Here is a 26,220-nt window from a genome sequence, read left to right on the forward strand (position 1 = left end):
TAAGGTGGTTTCTTCTTCAGACGGGCCTAGTAGAGATGTAAGGTGGTTTCATTTCTAAACGGTTAACTTCCTGGTGCATCTTCAGACGGGCCTAGTAGAGATGTAAGGTGGTTTCATCTTCAGACGGGCCTAGTAGAGATGTAAGGTGGTTTCATTTCTAAACGGTTAACTTCCTGGTGCATCTTCAGACGGGCCTAGTAGAGATGTAAGGTGGTTTCATCTTCAGACGGGCCTAGTAGAGATGTAAGGTGGTTTCATTTCTAAACGGTTAACTTCTTGGTGACATCTTCAGACGGGCCTAGTAGAGATGTAAGGTGGTTTCCTTTCTAAACGGTTAACTTCTTGGTGACTGGGGGGGGCAGTATTGAGTAGCTTGGATGAATAAGGTTCCCAGAGTAAACTGCCTGCTACTCTGTTCCAGATGGCAGCATCTAGTAGCTTGGATGAATAAGGTGCCCAGAGTAAACTGTCTGCTACTCTGTCCCAGATGCTAATATATGCATAATATTAGTAGTATTGGATAGAAAACACTCTGACGTTTCTAAAACTGTTTGAATGATGTCTGTGAGTATAACAGAACTCATCTGGCAGGTGAAAACCTGAGAAAATACCAACCAGGAAGTGGTTGTAGTTTTTCAACTCATTGCCATTCCAATATACAGTGTAAAATGGGGCCATTTTGCACTTCCTAAGGCTTCCACTAGATGTCAACAGTCTTTAGAACGTTGTTTCATGCTTCTACTGTGAAGTTGGGGTGAATGATAGGGGAATGAGCCAGGTGTCTGGCAGAGTGCCACAGGCTCTGAGGTGCGGTCATGAGAGAGTTAGCTCTCGTTCCATTGCTTTTCTATACTTAGTTTGACAAGTTTCTACGACCTGTAATATAACTTTTTGAACTTTTCGTCAACTTTCGCCTGGTCCTGGATTTGGATTTTGGATTTGTTTACCAAACCAAAAGAAGGTATTTGGACATAAATGATGGGCATTATCGAACAAAACTAACATTTATTGTGGAACTGGGATGCCTGGGAGTGCATTCTGATGAAGATCATCTAAGGTAAGTCAATATTTATAATGCTATTCATGACAAATGTTGTCTACCCAATAAGACGATATCTTTTTGGCTGCTTTTTTGTCTGAACGCTGTACTCAGATTATTGCATGGTTTGTTTGTTTTTTCAGAAAACTAGCCGGATGTTTTCAAGGCACAACATTACTGACCATAAAGCGCATGGTTTGTTTTTTCGTAACGTTTAAAAAAAAATGTGACTCAGCGTTAAGCATTAAGGAGAAGTATATCTCCAATTCCATGTGTAACACTTGTATTTTCATCAACATTTATGATGAGTATTTCTGTAAATTGATGTGGCTCTCTGCAAAAATCACCAGATGTTTTAGAACTACTGAAAGTAACACGCCAATGTAAAATGAGATTTTTGGGATATTAATATGCACTTTATCGAACAAGACATGCATGTATTGTGTAACATGAAGTCCTATGAGTGTCATCTAATGAAGATCATCAAAGGTTAGTGATTAATTTTATCTCTATTTGTGCTTTTTGTGACTCCTCTCTTTGGCTGGAAAAATGGCTGTGTTTTTTTATGAATTGGTGGTGACCTAACATAATCGTTTGTGGTGCATTCGCTGTAAAGCCTTTTTGAAATAAAGACACTGTGGCTGGATTAACGAGAATTGTATCTTTAAAATAGTGTAAAATACTTGTATGCTTGAGGAACTTTAATTATGAGATTTTTTGTTGATTTGAATTTGGCGCCCTGCACTTTCACTGGCTTTTGGCGAGGTGGGATGCTACATATCCCAGAGAGGTGGGATGCTACATATCCCAGAGAGGTGGGATGCTACATATCCCAGAGAGGTGGGATGCTACATATCCCAGAGAGGTGAGATGCTACATATCCCAGAGAGGTGGGATGCTACATATCCCAGAGAGGTGGGATGCTACATATCCCAGAGAGGTGGGATGCTACATATCCCAGAGAGGTGAGATGCTACATATCCCAGAGAGGTGGGATGCTACATATCCCAGAGAGGTGAGATGCTACATATCCCAGAGAGGTGGGATGCTACATATCCCAGAGAGGTGGGATGCTACATATCCCAGAGAGGTGGGATGCTACATATCCCAGAGAGGTGGGATGCTACATATCCCAGAGAGGTGGGATGCTACATATCCCAGAGAGGTGGGATGCTACATATCCCAGAGAGGTGGGATGCTACATATCCCAGAGAGGCGAAATGCTACATATCCCAGAGAGGTGGGATGCTACATATCCCAGAGAGGTGGGATGCTACATATCCCAGAGAGGTGGGATGCTACATATCCCAGAGAGGTGGGATGCTACATATCCCAGAGAGGTGGGATGCTACATATCCCAGAGAGGTGGGATGCTACATATCCCAGAGAGGTGGGATGCTACATATCCCAGAGAGGTGGGATGCTACATATCCCAGAGAGGTGGGATGCTACATATCCCAGAGAGGTGGGATGCTACATATCCCAGAGAGGTGGGATGCTACATATCCCAGAGAGGTGGGATGCTACATATCCCAGAGAGGTGGGATGCTACATATCCCAGAGAGGTGGGATGCTACATATCCCAGAGAGGTGAGTTGCTACATATCCCAGAGAGGTTAAACTGTTGTCTCACATGAAACCCTTGATTCTCTTTATCCAAAATACTGGAGTATAGAAGCTAATTTTACATATAAACGTTAGCTTCACTGTCCAAAATAAAAACAAGAATGTAATTTGTACGTAAGGAGCCAACTTACCTGTAGGAAAGAGCAGCGGTTGTTGAGACAGTGAACGTCGCCGCAGGGCTGGAACATTCCCAACGTCACACAGTTCAGAAGAATAGCCAGCATGGAGACACGCTCAAACCACGTGGAGACAGGAGTCAAGGACCATTTAGAGTGGAATATATACCAGCATAGAGACAGGAGGACACATATAGAGGGGAATAAATACCAGCTAGAGACAGGAGGACACATATAGAGGGGAATATATACCAGCTAGAGACAGGAGGACACATATAGAGGGGAATATATACCAGCTAGAGACAGGAGGACACATATAGAGGGGAATATATACCAGCTAGAGACAGGAGGACACATATAGAGGGGAATATATACCAGCTAGAGACAGGAGTCAAGGAACATATAGAGGGGAATATATACTAGCTAGAGACAGGAGGACACATATAGAGGGGAATATATACCAGCTAGAGACAGGAGGACACATATAGAGGGGAATATATACCAGCTAGTGACAGGAGTCATGGAACATATAGAGGGGAATATATACCAGCTAGAGACAGGAGGACACATATAGAGGGGAATATATACCAGCTAGAGACAGGAGTCAAGGAACATATAGAGGGGAATATATACCAGCTAGAGACAGGAGGACACATATAGAGGGGAATATATACCAGCTAGAGACAGGAGGACACATATAGAGGGGAATATATACCAGCTAGAGACAGGAGGACACATATAGAGGGGAATATATACCAGCTAGAGACAGGAGGACACATATAGAGGGGAATATATACCAGCTAGAGACAGGAGGACACATATAGAGGGGAATATATACCAGCTAGAGACAGGAGGACACATATAGAGGGGAATATATACCAGCTAGAGACACGGGGACACATATAGAGGGGAATATATACCAGCTAGAGACAGGAGGACACATATAGAGGGGAATATATACCAGCTAGAGACAGGAGGACACATATAGAGGGGAATATATACCAGCTAGAGACAGGAGTCAAGGAACATATAGAGGGGAATATATACCAGCTAGAGACAGGAGGACACATATAGAGGGGAATATATACCAGCTAGAGACAGGGGGACACATATAGAGGGGAATATATACCAGCTAGAGACAGGAGGACACATATAGAGGGGAATATATACCAGCTAGAGACAGGAGGACACATATAGAGGGGAATATATACCAGCTAGAGACAGGAGGACACATATAGAGGGGAATATATACCAGCTAGAGACAGGAGGACACATATAGAGGGGAATATATACCAGCTAGAGACAGGAGGACACATATAGAGGGGAATATATACCAGCTAGAGACAGAAGGACACATATAGAGGGGAATATATACCAGCTAGAGACAGGAGTCAAGGAACATATAGAGGGGAATATATACCAGCTAGAGACAGGAGGACACATATAGAGGGGAATATATACTAGCTAGAGACAGGAGTCAAGGAACATATAGAGGGGAATATATACCAGCTAGAGACAGGAGGACACATATAGAGGGGAATATATACCAGCTAGAGACAGGAGTCAAGGAACATATAGAGGGGAATATATACAAGCTAGAGACAGGAGGACACATATAGAGGGGAATATATACCAGCTAGAGACAGGAGGACACATATAGAGGGGAATATATACCAGCTAGAGACAGGAGGACACATATAGAGGGGAATATATACCAGCTAGAGACACGGGGACACATATAGAGGGGAATATATACCAGCTAGAGACAGGAGGACACATATAGAGGGGAATATATACCAGCTAGAGACAGGAGGACACAAATAGAGGGGAATATATACCAGCTAGAGACAGGAGGACACATATAGAGGGGAATATATACCAGCTAGAGACAGGAGGACACATATAGAGGGGAATATATACCAGCTAGAGACAGGAGGACACATATAGAGGGGTATATATACCAGCTAGAGACAGGAGGACACATATAGAGGGGAATATATACCAGCTAGAGACAGGAGGACACATATAGAGGGGAATATATACCAGCTAGAGACAGGAGGACACATATAGAGGGGAATATATACCAGCTAGAGACAGGAGGACACATATAGAGGGGAATATATACCAGCTAGAGACAGGAGGACACATATAGAGGGGAATATATACCAGCTAGAGACAGGAGTCAAGGAACATATAGAGGGGAATATATACCAGCTAGAGACAGGAGGACACATATAGAGGGGAATATATACCAGCTAGAGACAGGAGTCAAGGAACATTTAGTGTGGAATATATACCAGCTAGAGACAGGAGGACACATATAGAGGGGAATATATACCAGCTAGAGACAGGAGGACACATATAGAGGGGAATATATACCAGCTAGAGACAGGAGGACACATATAGAGGGGAATATATACCAGCTAGAGACAGGAGTCAAGGAACATATAGAGGGGAATATATACCAGCTAGAGACAGGAGGACACATATAGAGGGGAATATATACCAGCTAGAGACAGGAGGACACATATAGAGGGGAATATATACCAGCTAGAGACAGGAGGACACATATAGAGGGGAATATATACCAGCTAGAGACAGGAGGACACATATAGAGGGGAATATATACCAGCTAGAGACAGGGGGACACATATAGAGGGGAATATATACCAGCTAGAGACAGGAGGACACATATACAGGGGAATTTATACCAGCTAGAGACAGGAGGACACATATAGAGGGGAATATATACCAGCAAGAGACAGGAGGACACATATAGAGGGGAATATATACCAGCTAGAGACAGGAGGACACATATACAGGGGAATATATACCAGCTAGAGACAGGAGGACACATATAGAGGGGAATATATACCAGCTAGAGACAGGAGGACACATATAGAGGGGAATATATACCAGCTAGAGACAGGAGGACACATATAGAGGGGAATATATACCAGCTAGAGACAGGAGGACACATATAGAGGGGAATATATACCAGCTAGAGACAGGAGGACACATATAGAGGGGAATATATACCAGTTAGAGACAGGAGGACACATATAGAGGGGAATATATACCAGCTAGAGACAGGAGGACACATGTCTGAGCCGGGGGTAACTCAGTAATCTGTTGTCTGGGTCGGGGGTAACTCAGTAATCTGTTGTCTAGGCCGGGGGTAACTCAGTAATATGTTGTCTAGGCCGGGGGTAACTCAGTAATCTGTTGTCTAGGCCGGGGTAACTCAGTAATCTGTTGTCTAGGCCGGGGTAACTCAGTAATCTGTTGTCTAGGCCGGGGTAACTCAGTAATCTGTTGTCTAGGCCGGGGGTAACTCAGTAATCTGTTGTCTAGGCCGGGGTAACTCAGTAATCTGTTGTCTCAGCAGGGGTAACTCAGTAATCTGTTGTCTCAGCCGGGGTAACTCAGTAATCTGTTGTCTCAGCCGGGGTAACTCAGTAATCTGTTGTCTAGGCCGGGGGTAACTCAGTAATCTGTTGTCTAGGCCGGGGTAACTCAGTAATCTGTTGTCTAGGCCGGGGGTAACTCAGTAATCTGTTGTCTAGGCCGGGGTAACTCAGTAATCTGTTGTCTAGGCCGGGGTTAACTCAGTAATCTGTTGTCTCAGCCGGGTTAACTCAGTAATCTGTTGTCTCAGCCGGGGGTAACTCAGTAATCTGTTGTCTAGGCCCGGGGTAACTCAGTAATCTGTTGTCTAGCCGGGGGTAACTCAGTAATCTGTTGTCTAGGCCGGGGGTAACTCAGTAGTCTGTTGTCTCAGCCGGGGTAACTCAGTAATCTGTTGTCTAGGCCGGGGGTAACTCAGTAGTCTGTTGTCTCAGCCGGAGTAACTCAGTAATCTGTTGTCTCAGCCGGGGTAACTCAGTAATCTGTTGTCTAGGCCGGGGGTAACTCAGTAGTCTGTTGTCTCAGCCGGGGTAACTCAGTAATCTGTTGTCTCAGCCGGGGTAACTCAGTAATCTGTTGTCTCAGCCGGGGTAACTCAGTAATCTGTTGTCTAGGCCGGGGGTAACTCAGTAGTCTGTTGTCTCAGCCGGGGTAACTCAGTAATCTGTTGTCTAGGCCGGGGGTAACTCAGTAATCTGTTGTCTCAGCCGGGGGTAACTCAGTAATCTGTTGTCTCAGCCGGGGGTAACTCAGTAATCTGTTGTCTCATCCGGGGGTAACTCAGTAATCTGTTGTCTAGGCCGGGGGTAACTCAGTAGTCTGTTGTCTCAGCCGGGGTAACTCAGTAATCTGTTGTCTCAGCCGGGGTAACTCAGTAATCTGTTGTCTAGGCCGGGGTAACTCAGTAATCTGTTGTCTAGGCCTGGGGTAACTCAGTAATCTGTTGTCTAGGCCGGGGTAACTCAGTAATCTGTTGTCTAGGCCGGGGTAACTCAGTAATCTGTTGTCTAGGCCGGGGGTAACTCAGTAGTCTGTTGTCTCAGCCGGGGTAACTCAGTAATCTGTTGTCTAGGCCGGGGGTAACTCAGTAATCTGTTGTCTCAGCCGGGGGTAACTCAGTAATCTGTTGTCTCAGCCGGGGTAACTCAGTAATCTGTTGTCTCAGCCGGGGTAACTCAGTAATCTGTTGTCTCAGCCGGGGGTAACTCAGTAATCTGTTGTCTAGGCCGGGGGTAACTCAGTAATCTGTTGTCTCAGCCGGGGTAACTCAGTAATCTGTTGTCTAGGCCGGGGGTAACTCAGTAATCTGTTGTCTAGGCCGGGGGTAACTCAGTAATCTGTTGTCTAGGCCGGGGTAACTCAGTAATCTGTTGTCTAGGCCGGGGTAACTCAGTAATCTGTTGTCTAGGCCGGGGTAACTCAGTAATCTGTTGTCTAGGCCGGGGTAACTCAGTAATCTGTTGTCTAGGCCGGGGGTAACTCAGTAATCTGTTGTCTAGGCCGTGGTAACTCAGTAATCATTTGTCTAGGCCGGGGTAACTCAGTAGTCTGTTGTCTCAGCCGGGGTAACTCAGTAATCTGTTGTCTCAGCCGGGGTAACTCAGTAATCTGTTGTCTAGCCGGGGGTAACTCAGTAATCTGTTGTCTAGGCCGGGGGTAACTCAGTAGTCTGTTGTCTCAGCCGGGGTAACTCAGTAATCTGTTGTCTCATCCGGGGGTAACTCAGTAATCTGTTGTCTAGGCCGGGGGTAACTCAGTAATCTGTTGTCTCAGCCGGGGTAACTCAGTAATCTGTTGTCTCAGCCGGGGTAACTCAGTAATCTGTTGTCTAGGCCGGGGGTAACTCAGTAATCTGTTGTCTCAGCCGGGGTAACTCAGTAATCTGTTGTCTAGGCCGGGTTAACTCAGTAATCTGTTGTCAAGGCCGGGGTAACTCAGTAATCTGTTGTCTAGCCGGGGGTAACTCAGTAATCTGTTGTCTAGCCGGGGGTAACTCAGTAATCTGTTGTCTCAGCCGGGGTAACTCAGTAATCTGTTGTCTCAGACTCAAATAAATAAAATAAAAATGGAGAGACTGGAACAATACATCCTACTGCTACACACATCGTAGTGCTAACACACACACACATACACACACACACACAGGACACAATACCTTAGTGCTAACAGAAACACACACACCCACCCGGTAGCCGTAGAAGCCAAGGACACAGAACAAAGAGCTCTGAGCATCAGTCTGGGGACACACACACACACACACACACACACACACACACACACACACACACACACACACACACACACACACACACACACACACACACACACACACACACACACACACACACACACACACACACACACACACACACACATGGACACACACACACACACACACACACACACACACAGACACACACACACACACACACATGGACACACACAGTCTCAGGGGCTTCTAGCTGTAATAACTGAGTTCCCTGATGCAGAGGTCATTATGGATGAGGAACCAGGGGAAGGATGGGAGGAGGGAGGAGATGAGAGGAGAAGGAGATTAGGGGGGAGGAGATGAGAGGAGAAGGATGGAGGAGGGAGGAAATGAGAGGAGATTAGGGGGAGGAGATGAGAGGAGAAGGATGGAAGGAGGGAGGAGATGAGAGGAGAAGGAGATTAGGGGGAGGAGATGAAAGGAGAAGGATGGAAGGAGGGAGGAGATGAGAGGAGAATGGTGGAAGGAGGGAGGAGATGAGAGGAGAAGGATGGAAGGAGGGAGGAGATGAGAGGAGAAGGAGATTAGGGGGAGGGGATGAGAGGAGAAGAAGATTAGGGGGGAGATGAGAGGAGAAGGAGATTAGGAGGAGGAGATAAGAGGAGAAGGATGGAAGGGGGAGGAGATGAGAGGAGAAGGATGGAAGGAGGGAGGAGATGAGAGGAGAAGGATGGAAGGGGGAGGAGATGAGAGGAGAAGGATGGAAGGAGGGAGGAGATGAGAGGAGAAGGAGATTAGGGGGAGGAGATGAGAGGAGAAGGATGGAAGGAGGGATGAGATGAGAGGAGAAGGAGATTAGGGGGAGGAGATGAGAGGAGAAGGATGGAAGGAGGGAGGAGATGAGAGGAGATGGATGGAAGGAGGAGGAGATGAGAGGAGAAGGATGGAAGGAGGGAGGAGATGAGAGGAGAAGGATGGAAGGATGGAGGAGATGAGAGGAGAAGGATGGAAGGGGGAGGACATGAGAGGAGAAGGAGATTAGGGGGAGGAGATGAGAGGAGAAGGAGATTAGGGGGAGGAGATGAGAGGAGAAGGAGATTAGGGGGAGGAGATGAGAGGAGAAGGAGATTAGGGGGGAGGAGATGAGAGGAGAAGGAGATTAGGGGGGGAGATGAGAGGAGAAGGAGATTAGGGGGAGGAGATGAGAAGAGAAGGATGGAAGGAGGGAGGAGATGAGAGGAGAAGGAGATTAGGGGAGGAGATGAGAGGAGAAGGATGGAAGGAGGGAGGAGATGAGAGGAGAAGGAGATTAGGGGGAGGAGATGAGAGGAGAAGGATGGAAGGAGGGAGGAGATGAGAGGAGAAGGAGATTAGGGGAGGAGATGAGAGGAGAAGGATGGAAGGAGGGAGGAGATGAGAGGAGAAGGATGGAAGGAGACACACACTCTGCCCCCACCACACAGAGCAACACACACTCTGCCCCCCCACCACACAGAGCAACACACACACTGCAACACCCCCACCACCACAGAGCAACACACACTCTGCCCCCCCCCACCACACAGAGCAACACACACTCTGCCCCCCCACCACACAGAGCAACACACACTCTGCCCCCCACCACACAGAGCAACACACACTCTCCCCCCCCCACCACACAGAGCAACACACACTCTGCCCCCCCACCACAGAGAGAGTCTTTGGGGGGAGAATTAATGAGAGCAGACCTTAATTACACACAACACAGGAGGAGGGCTGTGTTCACATCAGAGAGTGAAAAAATCAAGGAACGAGTCAGCACTAAATTAATCTAAATTATATCTGTCTCTCCTCTGTCTCTCCTCTGTCTCTCTCTGTCTCTCCTCTGTCTCTCTCTTTCTCTCTCTGTCTCTCTCTCCATTGTCTCTGTCTCTCTCTTTCTCTCTCTGTCTCTCTCTCCTCTCTGTCTCTCTCTCCTCTCTGTCTCTCCCCTGTCTCTCTCTCCTCTGTCTCTCTCTCCTCTCTCTGTCTCTCTCTTTCTCTCTCTGTCTCTCTCTCCTCTGTCTCTCTCTCCTCTGTCTCTCTCTCCTCTGTCTGTCTCTCCCCTGTCTCTCTCTCCTCTGTCTCTCTCTCCTCTCCTCTGTCTCTCCTCTCCTCTGTCTCTCCTCTGTCTCTCTCTCCTCTCCTCTGTCTCTCCTCTGTCTCTCCTCTGTCTCTCCTCTGTCTCTCCTCTGTCTCTCCTCTGTCTCTGTCTCTCCTCTGTCTCTCCTCTGTCTCTGTCTCTCCTCTGTCTGTCTCTCTCTCTCTGTCTCTCCTCTGTCTCTCCTCTCCTCTGTCTCTCCTCTGTCTCTCCTCTCTCCATCTCTCCTCTGTCTCTCCTCTCCTCTGTCTCTCCTCTGTCTCTCCTCTCCTCTGTCTCTCCTCTGTCTCTCTCTCCTCTCCTTTGTCTCTCCTCTGTCTCTCCTCTCTCTGTCTCTCCTCTGTCTCTGTCTCTCCTCTGTTTCTCTCTCTGTCTCTCCTCTGTCTCTCCTCTCCTCTGTCTCTCCTCTGTCTCTCCTCTCTCTGTCTCTCCTCTGTCTCTCCTCTCCTCTGTCTCTCCTCTCCTCTGTCTCTCCTCTGTCTCTCCTCTCTCTGTCTCTCCTCTCCTCTCCTCTGTCTCTCCTCTCCTCTGTCTCTCCTCTGTCTCCCCCTCTTTGTCTCTCCTCTGTCTCTCTCTCTCTCCTCTGTCTCTCCTCTCCTCTGTCTCTCCTCTGTCTCTCCTCTGTCTCTCCTCTCCTCTGTCTCTGTCTCTCTCTCCTCTCTCTGTCTCTCTCTCCTCTGTCTCTCTCTCCTCTCCTCTGTCTCTCCTCTGTATCTCTCTCCTCTCCTCTGTCTCTGCTCTGTGTCTCTCTCCTCTCCTCTCCTCTCCTCTGTCTCTCCTCTGTATCTCTCTCCTCTCCTTTGTCTCTCCTCTGTCTCTGTCTCTCCTCTGTCTCTGTCTCTGTCTCTCCTCTGTCTCTGTCTCTCCTCTGTATCTCTCTCCTCTCCTCTGTCTCTCCTCTGTATCTCTCTCCTCTCCTCTGTCTCTCCTCTGTCTCTGTCTCTCCTCTGTCTGTCTCTCTCTCTCTGTCTCTCCTCTGTCTCTCCTCTCCTCTGTCTCTCCTCTGTCTCTCCTCTCTCCATCTCTCCTCTGTCTCTCCTCTCCTCTGTCTCTCCTCTCCTCTGTCTCTCCTCTGTCTCTCTCTCCTCTCCTCTGTCTCTCCTCTGTCTCTCCTCTCTCTGTCTCTCCTCTGTCTCTGTCTCTCCTCTGTTTCTCTCTCTGTCTCTCCTCTGTCTCTCCTCTCCTCTGTCTCTCCTCTGCCTCTCCTCTCTCTGTCTCTCCTCTGTCTCTCCTCTCCTCTGTCTCTCCTCTCCTCTGTCTCTCCTCTGTCTCTCCTCTCTCTGTCTCTCCTCTCCTCTCCTCTGTCTCTCCTCTCCTCTGTCTCTCCTCTGTCTCCCCTCTCTTTGTCTCTCCTCTGTCTCTCTCTCCTCTCCTCTGTCTCTCCTCTCCTCTGTCTCTCCTCTGTCTCTCCTCTGTCTCTCCTCTCCTCTGTCTCTGTCTCTCTCTCTCTCCTCTCTCTGTCTCTCTCTCCTCTGTCTCTCTCTCCTCTCCTCTGTCTCTCCTCTGTATCTCTCTCCTCTCCTCTGTCTCTGCTCTGTGTCTCTCTCCTCTCCTCTCCTCTGTCTCTCCTCTGTATCTCTCTCCTCTCCTTTGTCTCTCCTCTGTCTCTGTCTCTCCTCTGTCTCTGTCTCTGTCTCTCCTCTGTCTCTGTCTCTCCTCTGCATCTCTCTCCTCTCCTCTGTCTCTCCTCTGTATCTCTCTCCTCTCCTCTGTCTCTCCTCTGTCTCTGTCTCTCTCTCCTCTCCTCTGTCTCTCCTCTGTCTCTGTCTCTCTCTCCTCTCCTCTGTCTCTCCTCTGTATCTCTCTCCTCTCCTCTGTCTCTCCTCTGTCTCTCTCTCCTCTCCTCTGTCTCTCCTCTGTCTCTCCTCTGTCTCTCTCTCCTCTCCTCTGTCTCTCCTCTGTCTCTGTCTCTCTCTCCTCTCCTCTGTCTCTCCTCTGTCTCTGTCTCTCTCTCCTCTCCTGTCTCTCCTCTCCTCTGTCTCTCCTCTGTCTCTCCTCTCCTCTGTCTCTCCTCTCTCTCTCTCTGTCTCTGTCTCTCCTCTGTCTCTGTCTCTCCTCTGTCTCTCTCTCTCCTCTCCTCTGTCTCTCCTCTCCTCTGGCTCTCCTCTGTCTCTCCTCTCCTCTGTCGCTCCTCTGTCTCTGTCTCTCTCTCTCCTCTCCTCTGTCTCTCCTCTGTCTCTGTCTCTCTCTCTCCTCTCCTGTCTCTCCTCTCCTCTGTCTCTCCTCTGTCTCTCCTCTCCTCTGTCTCTCCTCTCTCTCTGTCTCTCTGTCTCTGTCTCTCCTCTGTCTCTGTCTCTCCTCTGTCTCTCTCTCTCCTCTCCTCTGTCTCTCCTCTCCTCCTGCTCTCCTCTGTCTCTCCTCTCCTCTGTCTCTCCTCTGTCTCTGTCTCTCTCTCCTCTCCTCTGTCTCTCCTCTGTCTGTCTCTCTCTCTCCTCTGTCTCTCCTCTCCTCTGTCTCTCCTCTGTGTCTCTCTCCTCTCCTCTGTCTCTCCTCTGTATCTCTCTCCTCTCCTCTGTCTCTCCTCTGTCTCTGTCTCTCTCTCCTCTCCTCTGTCTCTCCTCTGTCTCTATCTCTCCTCTCCTCTGTCTCTGTCTCTGTCTCTCCTCTGTATCTCTCTCCTCTCCTCTGTCTCTCCTCTGTCTCTCTCTCCTCTCCTCTGTCTCTCCTCTGTCTCTCCTCTGTCTCTCTCTCCTCTCCTCTGTCTCTCCTCTGTCTCTGTCTCTCTCTCCTCTCCTCTGTCTCTCCTCTGTCTCTGTCTCTCTCTCCTCTCCTGTCTCTCCTCTCCTCTGTCTCTCCTCTGTCTCTCCTCTCCTCTGTCTCTCCTCTCTCTCTCTCTGTCTCTGTCTCTCCTCTGTCTCTGTCTCTCCTCTGTCTCTCTCTCTCCTCTCCTCTGTCTCTCCTCTCCTCTGGCTCTCCTCTGTCTCTCCTCTCCTCTGCCTCTCCTCTGTCTCTGTCTCTCTCTCCTCTCCTCTGTCTCTCCTCTGTCTCTGTCTCTCTCTCCTCTCCTGTCTCTCCTCTCCTCTGTCTCTCCTCTGTCTCTCTCTCCTCTGTCTCTCCTCTCTCTCTGTCTCTCTGTCTCTGTCTTCTCCTCTGTCTCTGTCTCTCCTCTGTCTCTCTCTCCTCTCCTCTGTCTCTCCTCTCCTCCTGCTCTCCTCTGTCTCTCCTCTCCTCTGTCTCTCCTCTGTCTCTGTCTCTCTCTCCTCTCCTCTGTCTCTCCTCTGTCTCTGTCTCTCTCCTCTCCTCTGTCTCTCCTCTCCTCTGTCTCTCCTCTGTGTCTCTCTCCTCTCCTCTGTCTCTCCTCTGTATCTCTCTCCTCTCCTCTGTCTCTCCTCTGTAACTCTCTCCTCTCCTCTGTATCTCTCTCCTCTGTCTCTGTCTCTCCTCTGTATCTCTCTCCTCTCCTCTGTCTCTCCTCTCCTCTGTCTCTCCTCTGTCTCTGTCTCTCCTCTGTCTCTCCTCTGTCTCTCTCTCTCCTCTGTCTCTGTCTCTCCTCTGTATCTCTCTCCTCTCCTCTGTCTCTCTCTCTCCTCTCCTCTGTCTCTCCTCTGTCTCTCCTCTGTCTCTCCTCTGTCTCTGTCTCTCCTCTGTGTCTCTCTCCTCTCCTCTGTCTCTCCTCTGTATCTCTCTCCTCTGTCTCTGTCTCTCCTCTGTATCTCTCTCCTCTCCTCTGTCTCTCCTCGCCTCTGTCTCTGTCTCTCTCTCCTCTCCTCTGTCTCTGTCTCTCTCTCCTCTCCTCTGTCTCTCCTCTGTCTCTGTCTCTCTCTCCTCTCCTGTCTCTCCTCTCCTCTGTCTCTCCTCTCCTCTGTCTCTCCTCTCTCTCTGTCTCTCTGTCTCTGTCTCTCCTCTGTCTCTGTCTCTCCTCTGTCTCTCTCTCTCCTCTCCTCTGTCTCTCCTCTCCTCTGGCTCTCCTCTGTCTCTCCTCTCTCTGTCTCTCCTCTCCTCTGTCTCTCCTCTCCTCTGTCTCTCCTCTCCTCTGTCTCTCCTCTGTCTCCCCTCTCTCTGTCTCTCCTCTGTCTCTCTCTCCTCTCCTCTGTCTCTCCTCTCCTCTGTCTCTCCTCTGTCTCTCCTCTGTCTCTCCTCTCCTCTGTCTCTGTCTCTCTCTCTCCTCTCTCTGTCTCTCTCTCCTCTGTCTCTCTCTCCCTCTCCTCTGTCTCTCCTCTGTATCTCTGTCTCTCCTCTGTCTCTGCTCTGTGTCTCTGTCTCCTCTCCTCTCCTCTGTCTCTCCTCTGTCTCTCTCTCTCCTCTCCTCTGTCTCTCCTCTGTCTCTGTCTCTCCTCTGTCTCTGTCACTGTCTCTCCTCTGTATCTGTCTCTCCTCTGTATCTCTCTCCCTCTCCTCTGTCTCTCCTCTGTATCTCTCTCTCTCCTCTGTCTCTCCTCTGTCTCTGTCTCTCTCTCCTCTCCTCTGTCTCTCCTCTGTCTCTGTCTCTCTCTCCTCTCCTCTGTCTCTGTCTCTCCTCTGTATCTCTCTCCTCTCCTCTGTCTCTCCTCTGTCTCTCTCTCCTCTCCTCTGTCTCTCCTCTGTCTCTCCTCTGTCTCTCTCTCCTCTCCTCTGTCTCTCCTCTGTCTCTGTCTCTCTCTCCTCTCCTCTGTCTCTGTCTCTCTCTCCTCTCCTCTGTCTCTCCTCTGTCTCTGTCTCTCTCTCCTCTCCTGTCTCTCCTCTCCTCTGTCTCTCCTCTCCTCTGTCTCTCTCTCTCTCTGTCTGTCTCTCCTCTGTCTCTGTCTCCTCTCCTCTGTCTCTCCTCTCTCCTCTCCTCTGTCTCTCCTCTCCTCTGGCTCTCCTCTGTCTCTCCTCTCCCTCTATCTCTCCTCTGTCTCTGTCTCTCTCTCCTCTCCTCTGTCTCTCCTCTGTCTCTGTCTCTCTCCTCTCTCCTCTGTCTCTCCTCTCCTCTGTCTCTCCTCTCCTCTGTCTCTCCTCTGTGTCTCTCTCTCTCTGTCTCTCCTCTGTATCTCTCTCCTCTCCTCTGTCTCTCCTCTGTATCTCTCTCCTCTGTCTCTGTCTCCCCTCTGTATCTCTCTCCTCTCCTCTGTCTCTCCTCTGTCTCTGTCTCTCCTCTGTCTCTGTCTCTCCTCTGTCTCTCCTCTGTATCTCTCTCCTCTGTCTCTGCCTCTCCTCTGTATCTCTCTCTCCTCTGTCTCTCCTCTGTCTCTCTCTCTCCTCTCCTCTGTCTCTCCTCTGTCTCTCCTCTGTCTCTGTCTCTCCTCTATGTCTCTCTCCTCTCCTCTGTCTCTCCTCTGTATCTCTCTCCTCTGTCTCTGTCTCTCCTCTGTATCTCTCTCCTCTCTCTCTGTCTCTCCTCTGTCTCTCTCTCCCCCTCTGTCTCTCCTCTCTCTCTCTCCTCTGTCTCTGTCTCTCCTCTCCTCTGTATCTCCTCTGTCTCTCCTCTGTCTCTGTCTCTCCTCTGTATCTCTCTCCTCTCCTCTGTCTCTCCTCTGTGTCTCTCTCTCCTCTGTCTCTGTCTCTCCTCTGTATCTCTCTCCTCTGTCTCTCCTCTGTGTCTCTCTCTCCTCTCCTCTGTCTCTCCTCTGTCTCTCCTCTGTCTCTGTCTCTCCTCTGTCTCTGTCTCTCCTCTGTCTCTCTCTCTCCTCTCCCTCTGTCTCTCTCTCTCTCTCTCTCTCCTCTGTCTCTGTCTCTCCTCTCCTCTGTATCTCCTCTGTCTCTCCTCTGTCTCTGTCTCTCCTCTGTATCTCTCTCCTCGCCTGTGTCTCTCCTCTGTCTCTCTCTCCTCTCCTCTGTCTCTCCTCTGTATCTCTCTCCTCTGTCTCTCCTCTGTCTCTGTCTCTCTCTCCTCTCCTCTGTCTCTCCTCTGTATCTCTCTCCTCTGTCTCTCCTCTCCTCTGTCTCTGTCTCTCCTCTCCTCTGTATCTCCTCTGTCTCTCCTCTGTCTCTGTCTCTCCTCTGTATCTCTCTCCTCTCCTCTGTCTCTCCTCTGTGTCTCTCTCTCCTCTGTCTCTGTCTCTCCTCTGTATCTCTCTCCTCTGTCTCTCCTCTGTGTCTCTCTCCTCTCCTCTGTCTCTCCTCTGTATCTCCTCTGTCTGTCTCTCCTCTGTGTCTCTCTCCTCTCCTCTGTCTCTCCTCTGTCTCTCCTCTGTCTCTCCTCTGTCTCTCCTCTGTATCTCTCTCCTCTGTCTGTCTCTCCTCTGTCTCTCCTCTGTATCTCTCTCCTCTGTCTCTCCTCTCCTCTGTCTCTCCTCTGTATCTCTCTCCTCTCCTCTGTCTCTCCTCTGTATCTCTCTCCTCTGTATCTCTCTCCTCTGTCTGTCTCTCCTCTGTCTGTCTCTCCTCTGTCTCTCTCTCCTCTCCTCTGTCTCTCCTCTGTATCTCTCTCCTCTGTCTCTCCTCTGTCTCTCTCTCCCCTGTCTGTCTCTCCTCTGTCTATCCTCTCCTCTGTCTCTCCTCTGTCTCTCCTCTGTCTCTCTCCCCTCTGTCGCTCTCTCCTGTTTGTCTCTCCTCTCTCTGTCTATCCTCTGTATCTCTCTCCTCTGTCTGTCTCTCCTCTGTCTCTCTCTCCTCTCCTCTGTCTCTCCTCTCTCTGTCTCTCCTCTGTCTCTCCTCTGTCTCTCCTCTGTCTGTCTCTCCTCTGTCTGTCTCTCCTCTGTCTGTCTCTCCTCTGTCTGTCTCTCCTCTGTCTGTCTCTCCTCTCTCTGTCTCTCCCTCTGTGCGTGTCGGTCTGTCAAATCCCATTTTATCTGTGACATTCTTGGTAAACAAAAGTCTAGGCGAACAGTGAAATGCTTCCTTACAGACTGTAGGATGTGTGTGTGTGTGTGTGTGTGTGTGTGTGTGTGTGTGTGTGTGTGTGTGTGTGTGTGTGTGTGTGTGTGTGTGTGTGTGTGTGTGTGTGTGTGTGTGTGTGTGTGTGTGTGTGTGTGTGTGTGTGTGTGTGTGTGTGTGTGTGTGTGTGTTCGTATGTGAGCCAGACCAAACAGAGAGTAGAGTGTAATTCTAGTTGTCATGGGAACCACCGTCTCTCACCATGAAAACAGACTGGAGGGTCAGTTTCTGTGTTGTCACTGTGACAGATTAGTACACAACTACTAAACAACCACCACACAACCAAGACACAACCACCACACAACCACCACACAACTACCACACAACTACCACACAACCACCACACAACCACCACACAACCACCACACAACTACCAAACAACTACCACACAACCACCACACAACTACCAAACAACTACCACACAACCACCACACAACTACCACACAACCACCACACACAACTACTAAACAACCACCACACAACCACCACACAACCACCACACAACTACTAAACAACCACCACACAACCACCACACAACCACCACACAACCAAGACACACCTACCAAACAACCACCACACAACCACCACACAACCACCACACAACCACCACACAACCAAGACACACCTACCAAACAACCACCACACAACCACCACACAACCACCACACAACCAAGACACACCTACCAAACAACCACCACACAACCAAGACACACCTACCAAACAACCACCACACAACCAAGACACACCTACCAAACAACCACCACACAACCAAGACACACCTACCAAACAACCACCACACAACCAAGACACACCTACCAAACAACCACCACACAACCAAGACACACCTACCACACAACCACCACACAACCACCACACAACCACCACACAACCAATCACACAACCAAGACACAACCAACACACAACCACCACACAACCACCACACAACCACCAAACAACCACCACACAACCAAGACACAACCACCACACAACCACCAAACAACCAAGACACAACCACCACACAACCACCAAAAAACCAAGACACAACCAACACACAACCAAGACATAACAAAGACACAACCACCTATGTCTCACTATCTCCACGGAAACAAAGAGGAACCCTAACCCTAAACCATACCACTCCTAACATCACTAACCTGTTAAACCATACCACTCCTACTACCATCATCACTAACCTGTTACCATTACCACCCATACCACTCCTACTACCACCACTAACCTGTTACCATTACCACCCATACCACTCCTACTAGACACCACTAACCTGTTACCATTACCACCCATACCACTCCTACTACCACCATCACTAACCTGTTACCATTACCACCCATACCACTCCTACTACCATCACTAACCTGTTACCATTACCACCCATACCACTCCTACTACCATCACTAACCTGTTACCATTACCACCCATACCACTCCTACTACCATCACTAACCTGTTACCATTACCACCCATACCACTCCTACTACCACCATCACTAACCTGTTACCATTACCACCCATACCACTCCTACTACTACCATCACTAACCTGTTACCATTACCACCCATACCACTCCTACTACCACCATCACTAACCTGTTACCATTACCACCCATACCACTCCTACTACCACCATCACTAACCTGTTACCATTACCACCCATACCACTCCTACTACCACCATCACTAACCTGTTACCATTACCACCCATACCACTCCTACTACCACCATCACTAACCTGTTACCATTACCACCCATACCCACTACTACTACCATCACTAACCTGTTACCATTACCACCCATACCACTACCATTACCTACTCCTACTACCACCATCACTAACCTGTTACCATTACCACCCATACCACTAACCTGTTACCATTACCACTACCACCATCACTAACCTGTTACCATTACCACCCATACCACTCCTACTACCACCATCACTAACCTGTTACCATTACCACCCATACCACTCCTACTACCACCATCACTAACCTGTTACCATTACCACCCATACCACTCCTACTACCACCATCACTAACCTGTTACCATTACCACCCATACCACTCCTACTACCACCATCACTAACCTGTTACCATTACCACCCATACCACTCCTACTACCACCATCACTAACCTGTTACCATTACCACCCATACCACTACTACTACCACCATCACTAACCTGTTACCATTACCACCCATACCACTCCTACTACCACCATCACTAACCTGTTACCATTACCACCCATACCACTCCTACTAACCTGTTACCACACCACTAACCTGTTACCATTACCACCCATACCACTCCTACTACCACCATCACTAACCTGTTACCATTACCACCCATACCACTACTACTACATCACTAACCATCACTTACCACCTACCACTACTACCACCATCACTAACCTGTTACCATTACCACCCATACCACTACTACCACCATCACTAACCTGTTACCATTACCACCATCACTAACCTGTTACCATTACCACTACTACCATCACTAACCTGTTACCATTACCACCCACCACTACTACTACCACCATCACTAACCTGTTACCATTACCACCCATACCACTCCTACTACCATCACCCTAACCTGTTACCATTACCACCCATACCACTCCTACTACCACCATCACTAACCTGTTACCATTACCACCCATACCACTCCTACTACCACCATCACTAACCTGTTACCATTACCACCCATACCACTCCTACTACCATCACTAACCTGTTACCATTACCACCCATACCACTACTACCACCACCATCACTAACCTGTTACCATTACCACCCATACCACCCTACCACCATCACTAACTAACCTGTTACCATTACCACCCATACCACTCCTACTACCACCATCACTAACCTGTTACCATTACCACCCATACCACTCCTACTACCACCATCACTAACCTGTTACCATTACCACCCATACCACTCCTACTAGACCACCATCACTGTTACCATTGTTACCTACTACCACCATCACTAACCTGTTACCATACCACCCATACCACTACCTACTACCATCACTAACCTGTTACCATTACCACCCATACCACCACTAACCTGTTACCATCACTAACCTGTTACCATTACCACCCATACCACTCCTACTACCACCATCACTAACCTGTTACCATTACCACCCATACCACTCCTACTACCACCACCACTAACCTGTTACCATTACCACCCATACCACTCCTACTACCACCATCACTAACCTGTTACCATTACCACCCATACCACTCTACTACTACCACCATCACTAACCTGTTACCATTACCACCCATACCCTCCTACTACCACCATCACTAACCTGTTACCATTACCACCCATACCACTACTACCACCATCACTAACCTGTTACCATTACCACCCATACACTAACCTACCTACTACCACCATCACTAACCTGTTACCATTACCACCCATACCACTCCTACTACCACCATCACTAACCTGTTACCATTACCACCCATACCACTCCTACTACCACCATCACTAACCTGTTACCATTACCACCCATACCACTCCTACTAGACACCACTAACCTGTTACCATTACCATTACCACCCATACCACTCACTACTACCACCATCACTAACCTGTTACCATTACCACCCATACCACTCCTACTACCACATCACTAACCTGTTACCATTACCACCCATACCACTCCTACTAGACACCATCACTAACCTGTTACCATTACCACCCATACCACTCCTACTACCACCATCACTAACCTGTTACCATTACCACCCATACCACTCCTACTACCACATCACTAACCTGTTACCATTACCACCCATACCACTCCTACTAGACATCACTAACCTGTTACCATTACCACCCATACCACTACTACCACCATCACTAACCTGTTACCATTACCACCCATACCACTCCACTACCACCATCACTAACCTGTTACCATTACCACCCATACCACTCCTACTACCACCATCACTAACCTGTTACCATTACCACCCATACCATCACTACCACACTAACCTGTTACCATTACCACCCATACCCTCCTACTACCATCACTAACCTGTTACCATTACCACCCATACCCCTACTAGACACCACCACTAACCTGTTACCATTACCACCCATCACTAACCTGTACTAACCTGTTACCATTACCACCCATACCACTCCTACTACCACCACTAACCTGTTACCATTACCACCCATACCACTACCACCATCACTAACCTGTTACCTACCACCCATACCAACTACTGTTACCATTAACCTGTTACCATTACCACTCCTACTACCACCATCACTAACCTGTTACCATTACCACCCATACCACTCCTACTACCACCATCACTAACCTGTTACCATTACCACCCATACCACTCCTACTACTACCATCACTAACCTGTTACCATTACCACCCATACCACTCCTACTACCACCATCACTAACCTGTTACCATTACCACCCATACCACTCCTACTACCATCACTAACCTGTTACCATTACCACCCATACCACTCCTACTACCACCATCACTAACCTGTTACCATTACCACCCATACCTAACCTGTTACCATTACCACCCATACCACCTACTACCACCACTAACCTGTTACCATTACCACCCATACCACCACTACTACCACCATCACTAACCTGTTACCATTACCACCCATACCACTACTACCACCACCACTAACCTGTTACCATTACCACCCATACCACCACTACTACCACCATCACTAACCTGTTACCATTACCACCCATACCACTACTACTACCACCACTAACCTGTTACCATTACCACCCATACCACTACTACTACCATCACTAACCTGTTACCATTACCACCCATACCACTACTACCACCATCACTAACCTGTTACCATTACCACCCATACCACACTATCACTAACCTGTTACCATTACCACCCATACCACTCCTACTACCACCATCACTAACCTGTTACCATTACCACCCATACCACTCCTACTACCACCATCACTAACCTGTTACCATTACCACCCATACCACTCCTACTACACCACCACTAACCTGTTACCATTACCACCCATACCACTCCTACTACCACCATCACTAACCTGTTACCATTACCACCCATACCACTCCTACTACTACCACCATCACTAACCTGTTACCATTACCACCCATACCACTCCTACTACCACCATCACTAACCTGTTACCATTACCACCCATACCACTCCTACTACCACCATCACTAACCTGTTACCATTACCACCCATACCACTACTACTACCATCACTAACCTGTTACCATTACCACCCATACCACTACTACTACTAACCTGTTACCACCATCACTAACCTGTTACCATTACCACCCATACCACTCCTACTACCACCACTAACCTGTTACCATTACCACCCATACCACATCCTACTACCATCACTAACCTGTTACCATTACCACCCATACCACTCCTACTACCACCATCACTAACCTGTTACCATTACCACCCATACCACTCCTACTACCACCATCACTAACCTGTTACCATTACCACCCATACCACTCCTACTACCACCATCACTAACCTGTTACCATTACCACCCATACCACTCCTACTACCACCATCACTAACCTGTTACCATTACCACCCATACCACTACTACTACCACCACTAACCTGTTACCATTACCACCCATACCACTACTACTACCACCATCACTAACCTGTTACCATTACCACCCATACCACTCCTACTACCACCACTAACCTGTTACCATTACCACCCATACCACCATACCCTACTACCACCATCACTAACCTGTTACCATTACCACCCATACCACTCCTACTACCACCATCACTAACCTGTTACCATTACCACCCATACCACTCCTACTACCACCCATACCACTAACCTGTTACCATTACCACCCATACCACTCCTACTACCACATCACTAACCTGTTACCATTACCACCCATACCACTCCTACTACCACCATCACTAACCTGTTACCATTACCACCCATTACCACCCATAACCACTACCACCCTACTACCACCATCACTAACCTGTTACCATTACCACCCATACCACTCCTACTACCATCACTAACCTGTTACCATTACCACCCATACCACTCCTACTACCACCATCACTAACCTGTTACCATTACCACCCATACCACTCCTACTACCATCACTAACCTGTTACCATTACCACCCATACCACTCCTACTACCACCATCACTAACCTGTTACCATTACCACCCATACCACTACTACTACCACCATCACTAACCTGTTACCATTACCACCCATACCACTCTACTACTACCATCACTAACCTGTTACCATTACCACCCATACCACTCCTACTACCACCATCACTAACCTGTTACCATTACCACCCATACCACTCCTACTACCACCATCACTAACCTGTTACCATTACCACCCATACCACTCTACTACCACCATCACTAACCTGTTACCATTACCACCCATACCACTCCTACTACCACCATCACTAACCTGTTACCATTACCACCCATACCACTCTACTACCACCATCACTAACCTGTTACCATTACCACCCATACCACCATCTACTACCACCACTACCATCACTAACCTGTTACCATTACCACCCATACCACTCCTACTACCACCATCACTAACCTGTTACCATTACCACCCATACCACTCCTACTACCACCATCACTAACCTGTTACCATTACCACCCACTCCTACTACCACCATCACTACTACCACCATCACTAACCTGTTACCATTACCACCCATACCACTCTACTACCACCACTAACCTGTTACCATTACCACCCATACCACTACTACTACCACCATCACTAACCTGTTACCATTACCACCCATACCACTCCTACTGTTACCATCCACTAACCTGTTACCATTACCACCCATACCACTCCTACTACCACCATCACTAACCTGTTACCATTACCACCCATACCACTCCTACTACTACCATCACTAACCTGTTACCATTACCACCCATACCACTCCTACTACCACCATCACTAACCTGTTACCATTACCACCCATACCACTACTACTACCACCATCACTAACCTGTTACCATTACCACCCATACCACTACTACTACCACCATCACTAACCTGTTACCATTACCACCCATACCACTCCTACTACCACCATCACTAACCTGTTACCATTACCACCCATACCACTCCTACTACCACCATCACTAACCTGTTACCATTACCACCCATACCACTCCTACTACCACCATCACTAACCTGTTACCATTACCACCCATACCACTCCTACTACCACCACCACTAACCTGTTACCATTACCACCCATACCACTCCTACTACCATCACTAACCTGTTACCATTACCACCCATACCACTCCTACTACCACCATCACTAACCTGTTACCATTACCACCCATACCACTACTACCACCATCACTAACCTGTTACCATTACCACCCATACCACTCCTACTACCACCATCACTAACCTGTTACCATTACCACCCATACCACTCCTACTACCACCATCACTAACCTGTTACCATTACCACCCATACCACTCCTACTACCACCATCACTAACCTGTTACCATTACCACCCATACCACTCCTACTACCACCATCACTAACCTTTACCATTACCACCCTAATACCACTCCTACTACCACCATCACTAACCTGTTACCATTACCACCCATACCACTCCTACTACCACCATCACTAACCTGTTACCATTACCACCCATACCACTCCTACTACCACCACTAACCTGTTACCATTACCACCCATACCACTACTACTACCATCACTAACCTGTTACCATTACCACCCATACCACTACTACCACCATCACTAACCTGTTACCATTACCACCCATACCACTCCTACTACCACCACTCTGTTACCATTAACCACTGTACCACCATCCTAACCTGTTACCACCACCCATACCACTCCTACTACCACCATCACTAACCTGTTACCATTACCACCCATACCACTCCTACTACCACCATCACTAACCTGTTACCATTACCACCCATACCACTCCTACTACCATCACTAACCTGTTACCATTACCACCCATACCACTACTACCACCATCACTAACCTGTTACCATTACCACCCATACCACTACTACCACCATCACTAACCTGTTACCATTACCACCTACTACCACCACTAACCTGTTACCATTACCACCCTACCACTACTACCACCATCACTAACCTGTTACCATTACCACCCATACCACTACTACTACCACCACTAACCTGTTACCATTACCACCCATACCACTCCTACTACCACCATCACTAACCTGTTACCATTACCACCCATACCACTCCTACTACCACCATCACTAACCTGTTACCATTACCACCCATACCACTCCTACTACCACCATCACTAACCTGTTACCATTACCACCCATACCACTCCTACTACCACCATCACTAACCTGTTACCATTACCACCCATACCACTACTACTACTACCATCACTAACCTGTTACCATTACCACCCATACCACCACTACTACCACCATCACTAACCTGTTACCATTACCACCCATAACCACCACTACTACTACCATCACTAACCTGTTACCATTACCACCCATACCACCACTACTACCACCATCACTAACCTGTTACCATTACCACCCATACCACTACTACTACCACCACTAACCTGTTACCATTACCACCCATACCACTACTACTACCATCACTAACCTGTTACCATTACCACCCATACCACTCTACTACTACCATCACTAACCTGTTACCATTACCACCCATACCACTCCTACTACCACCATCACTAACCTGTTACCATTACCACCCATACCACTCCTACTACCAT

The 26,220-nt window shown here is 48.4% G+C and overlaps 1 protein-coding gene across 1 annotated transcript in view; it reads right to left on the reverse strand.

The window, feature by feature from the left end:
• Positions 1 to 2,922, reverse strand: part of LOC124016921 (voltage-dependent T-type calcium channel subunit alpha-1H-like) — a gene marked incomplete at both ends in the record, with an annotated part of 126,258 nt that extends 123,336 nt beyond the window's left edge. Inside the window, 1 exon segment of the mRNA XM_046332254.1 lies at positions 2,797 to 2,922. Coding sequence (XP_046188210.1) covers positions 2,797 to 2,922 — 126 coding nt within the window.
• Between the last annotated feature and the right edge of the window lie 23,298 nt (positions 2,923 to 26,220).

Source organism: Oncorhynchus gorbuscha, unplaced genomic scaffold (genome assembly GCF_021184085.1).
Source record: "Oncorhynchus gorbuscha isolate QuinsamMale2020 ecotype Even-year unplaced genomic scaffold, OgorEven_v1.0 Un_scaffold_1190, whole genome shotgun sequence".
Taxonomy (NCBI): Eukaryota; Metazoa; Chordata; class Actinopteri; order Salmoniformes; family Salmonidae; genus Oncorhynchus; species Oncorhynchus gorbuscha.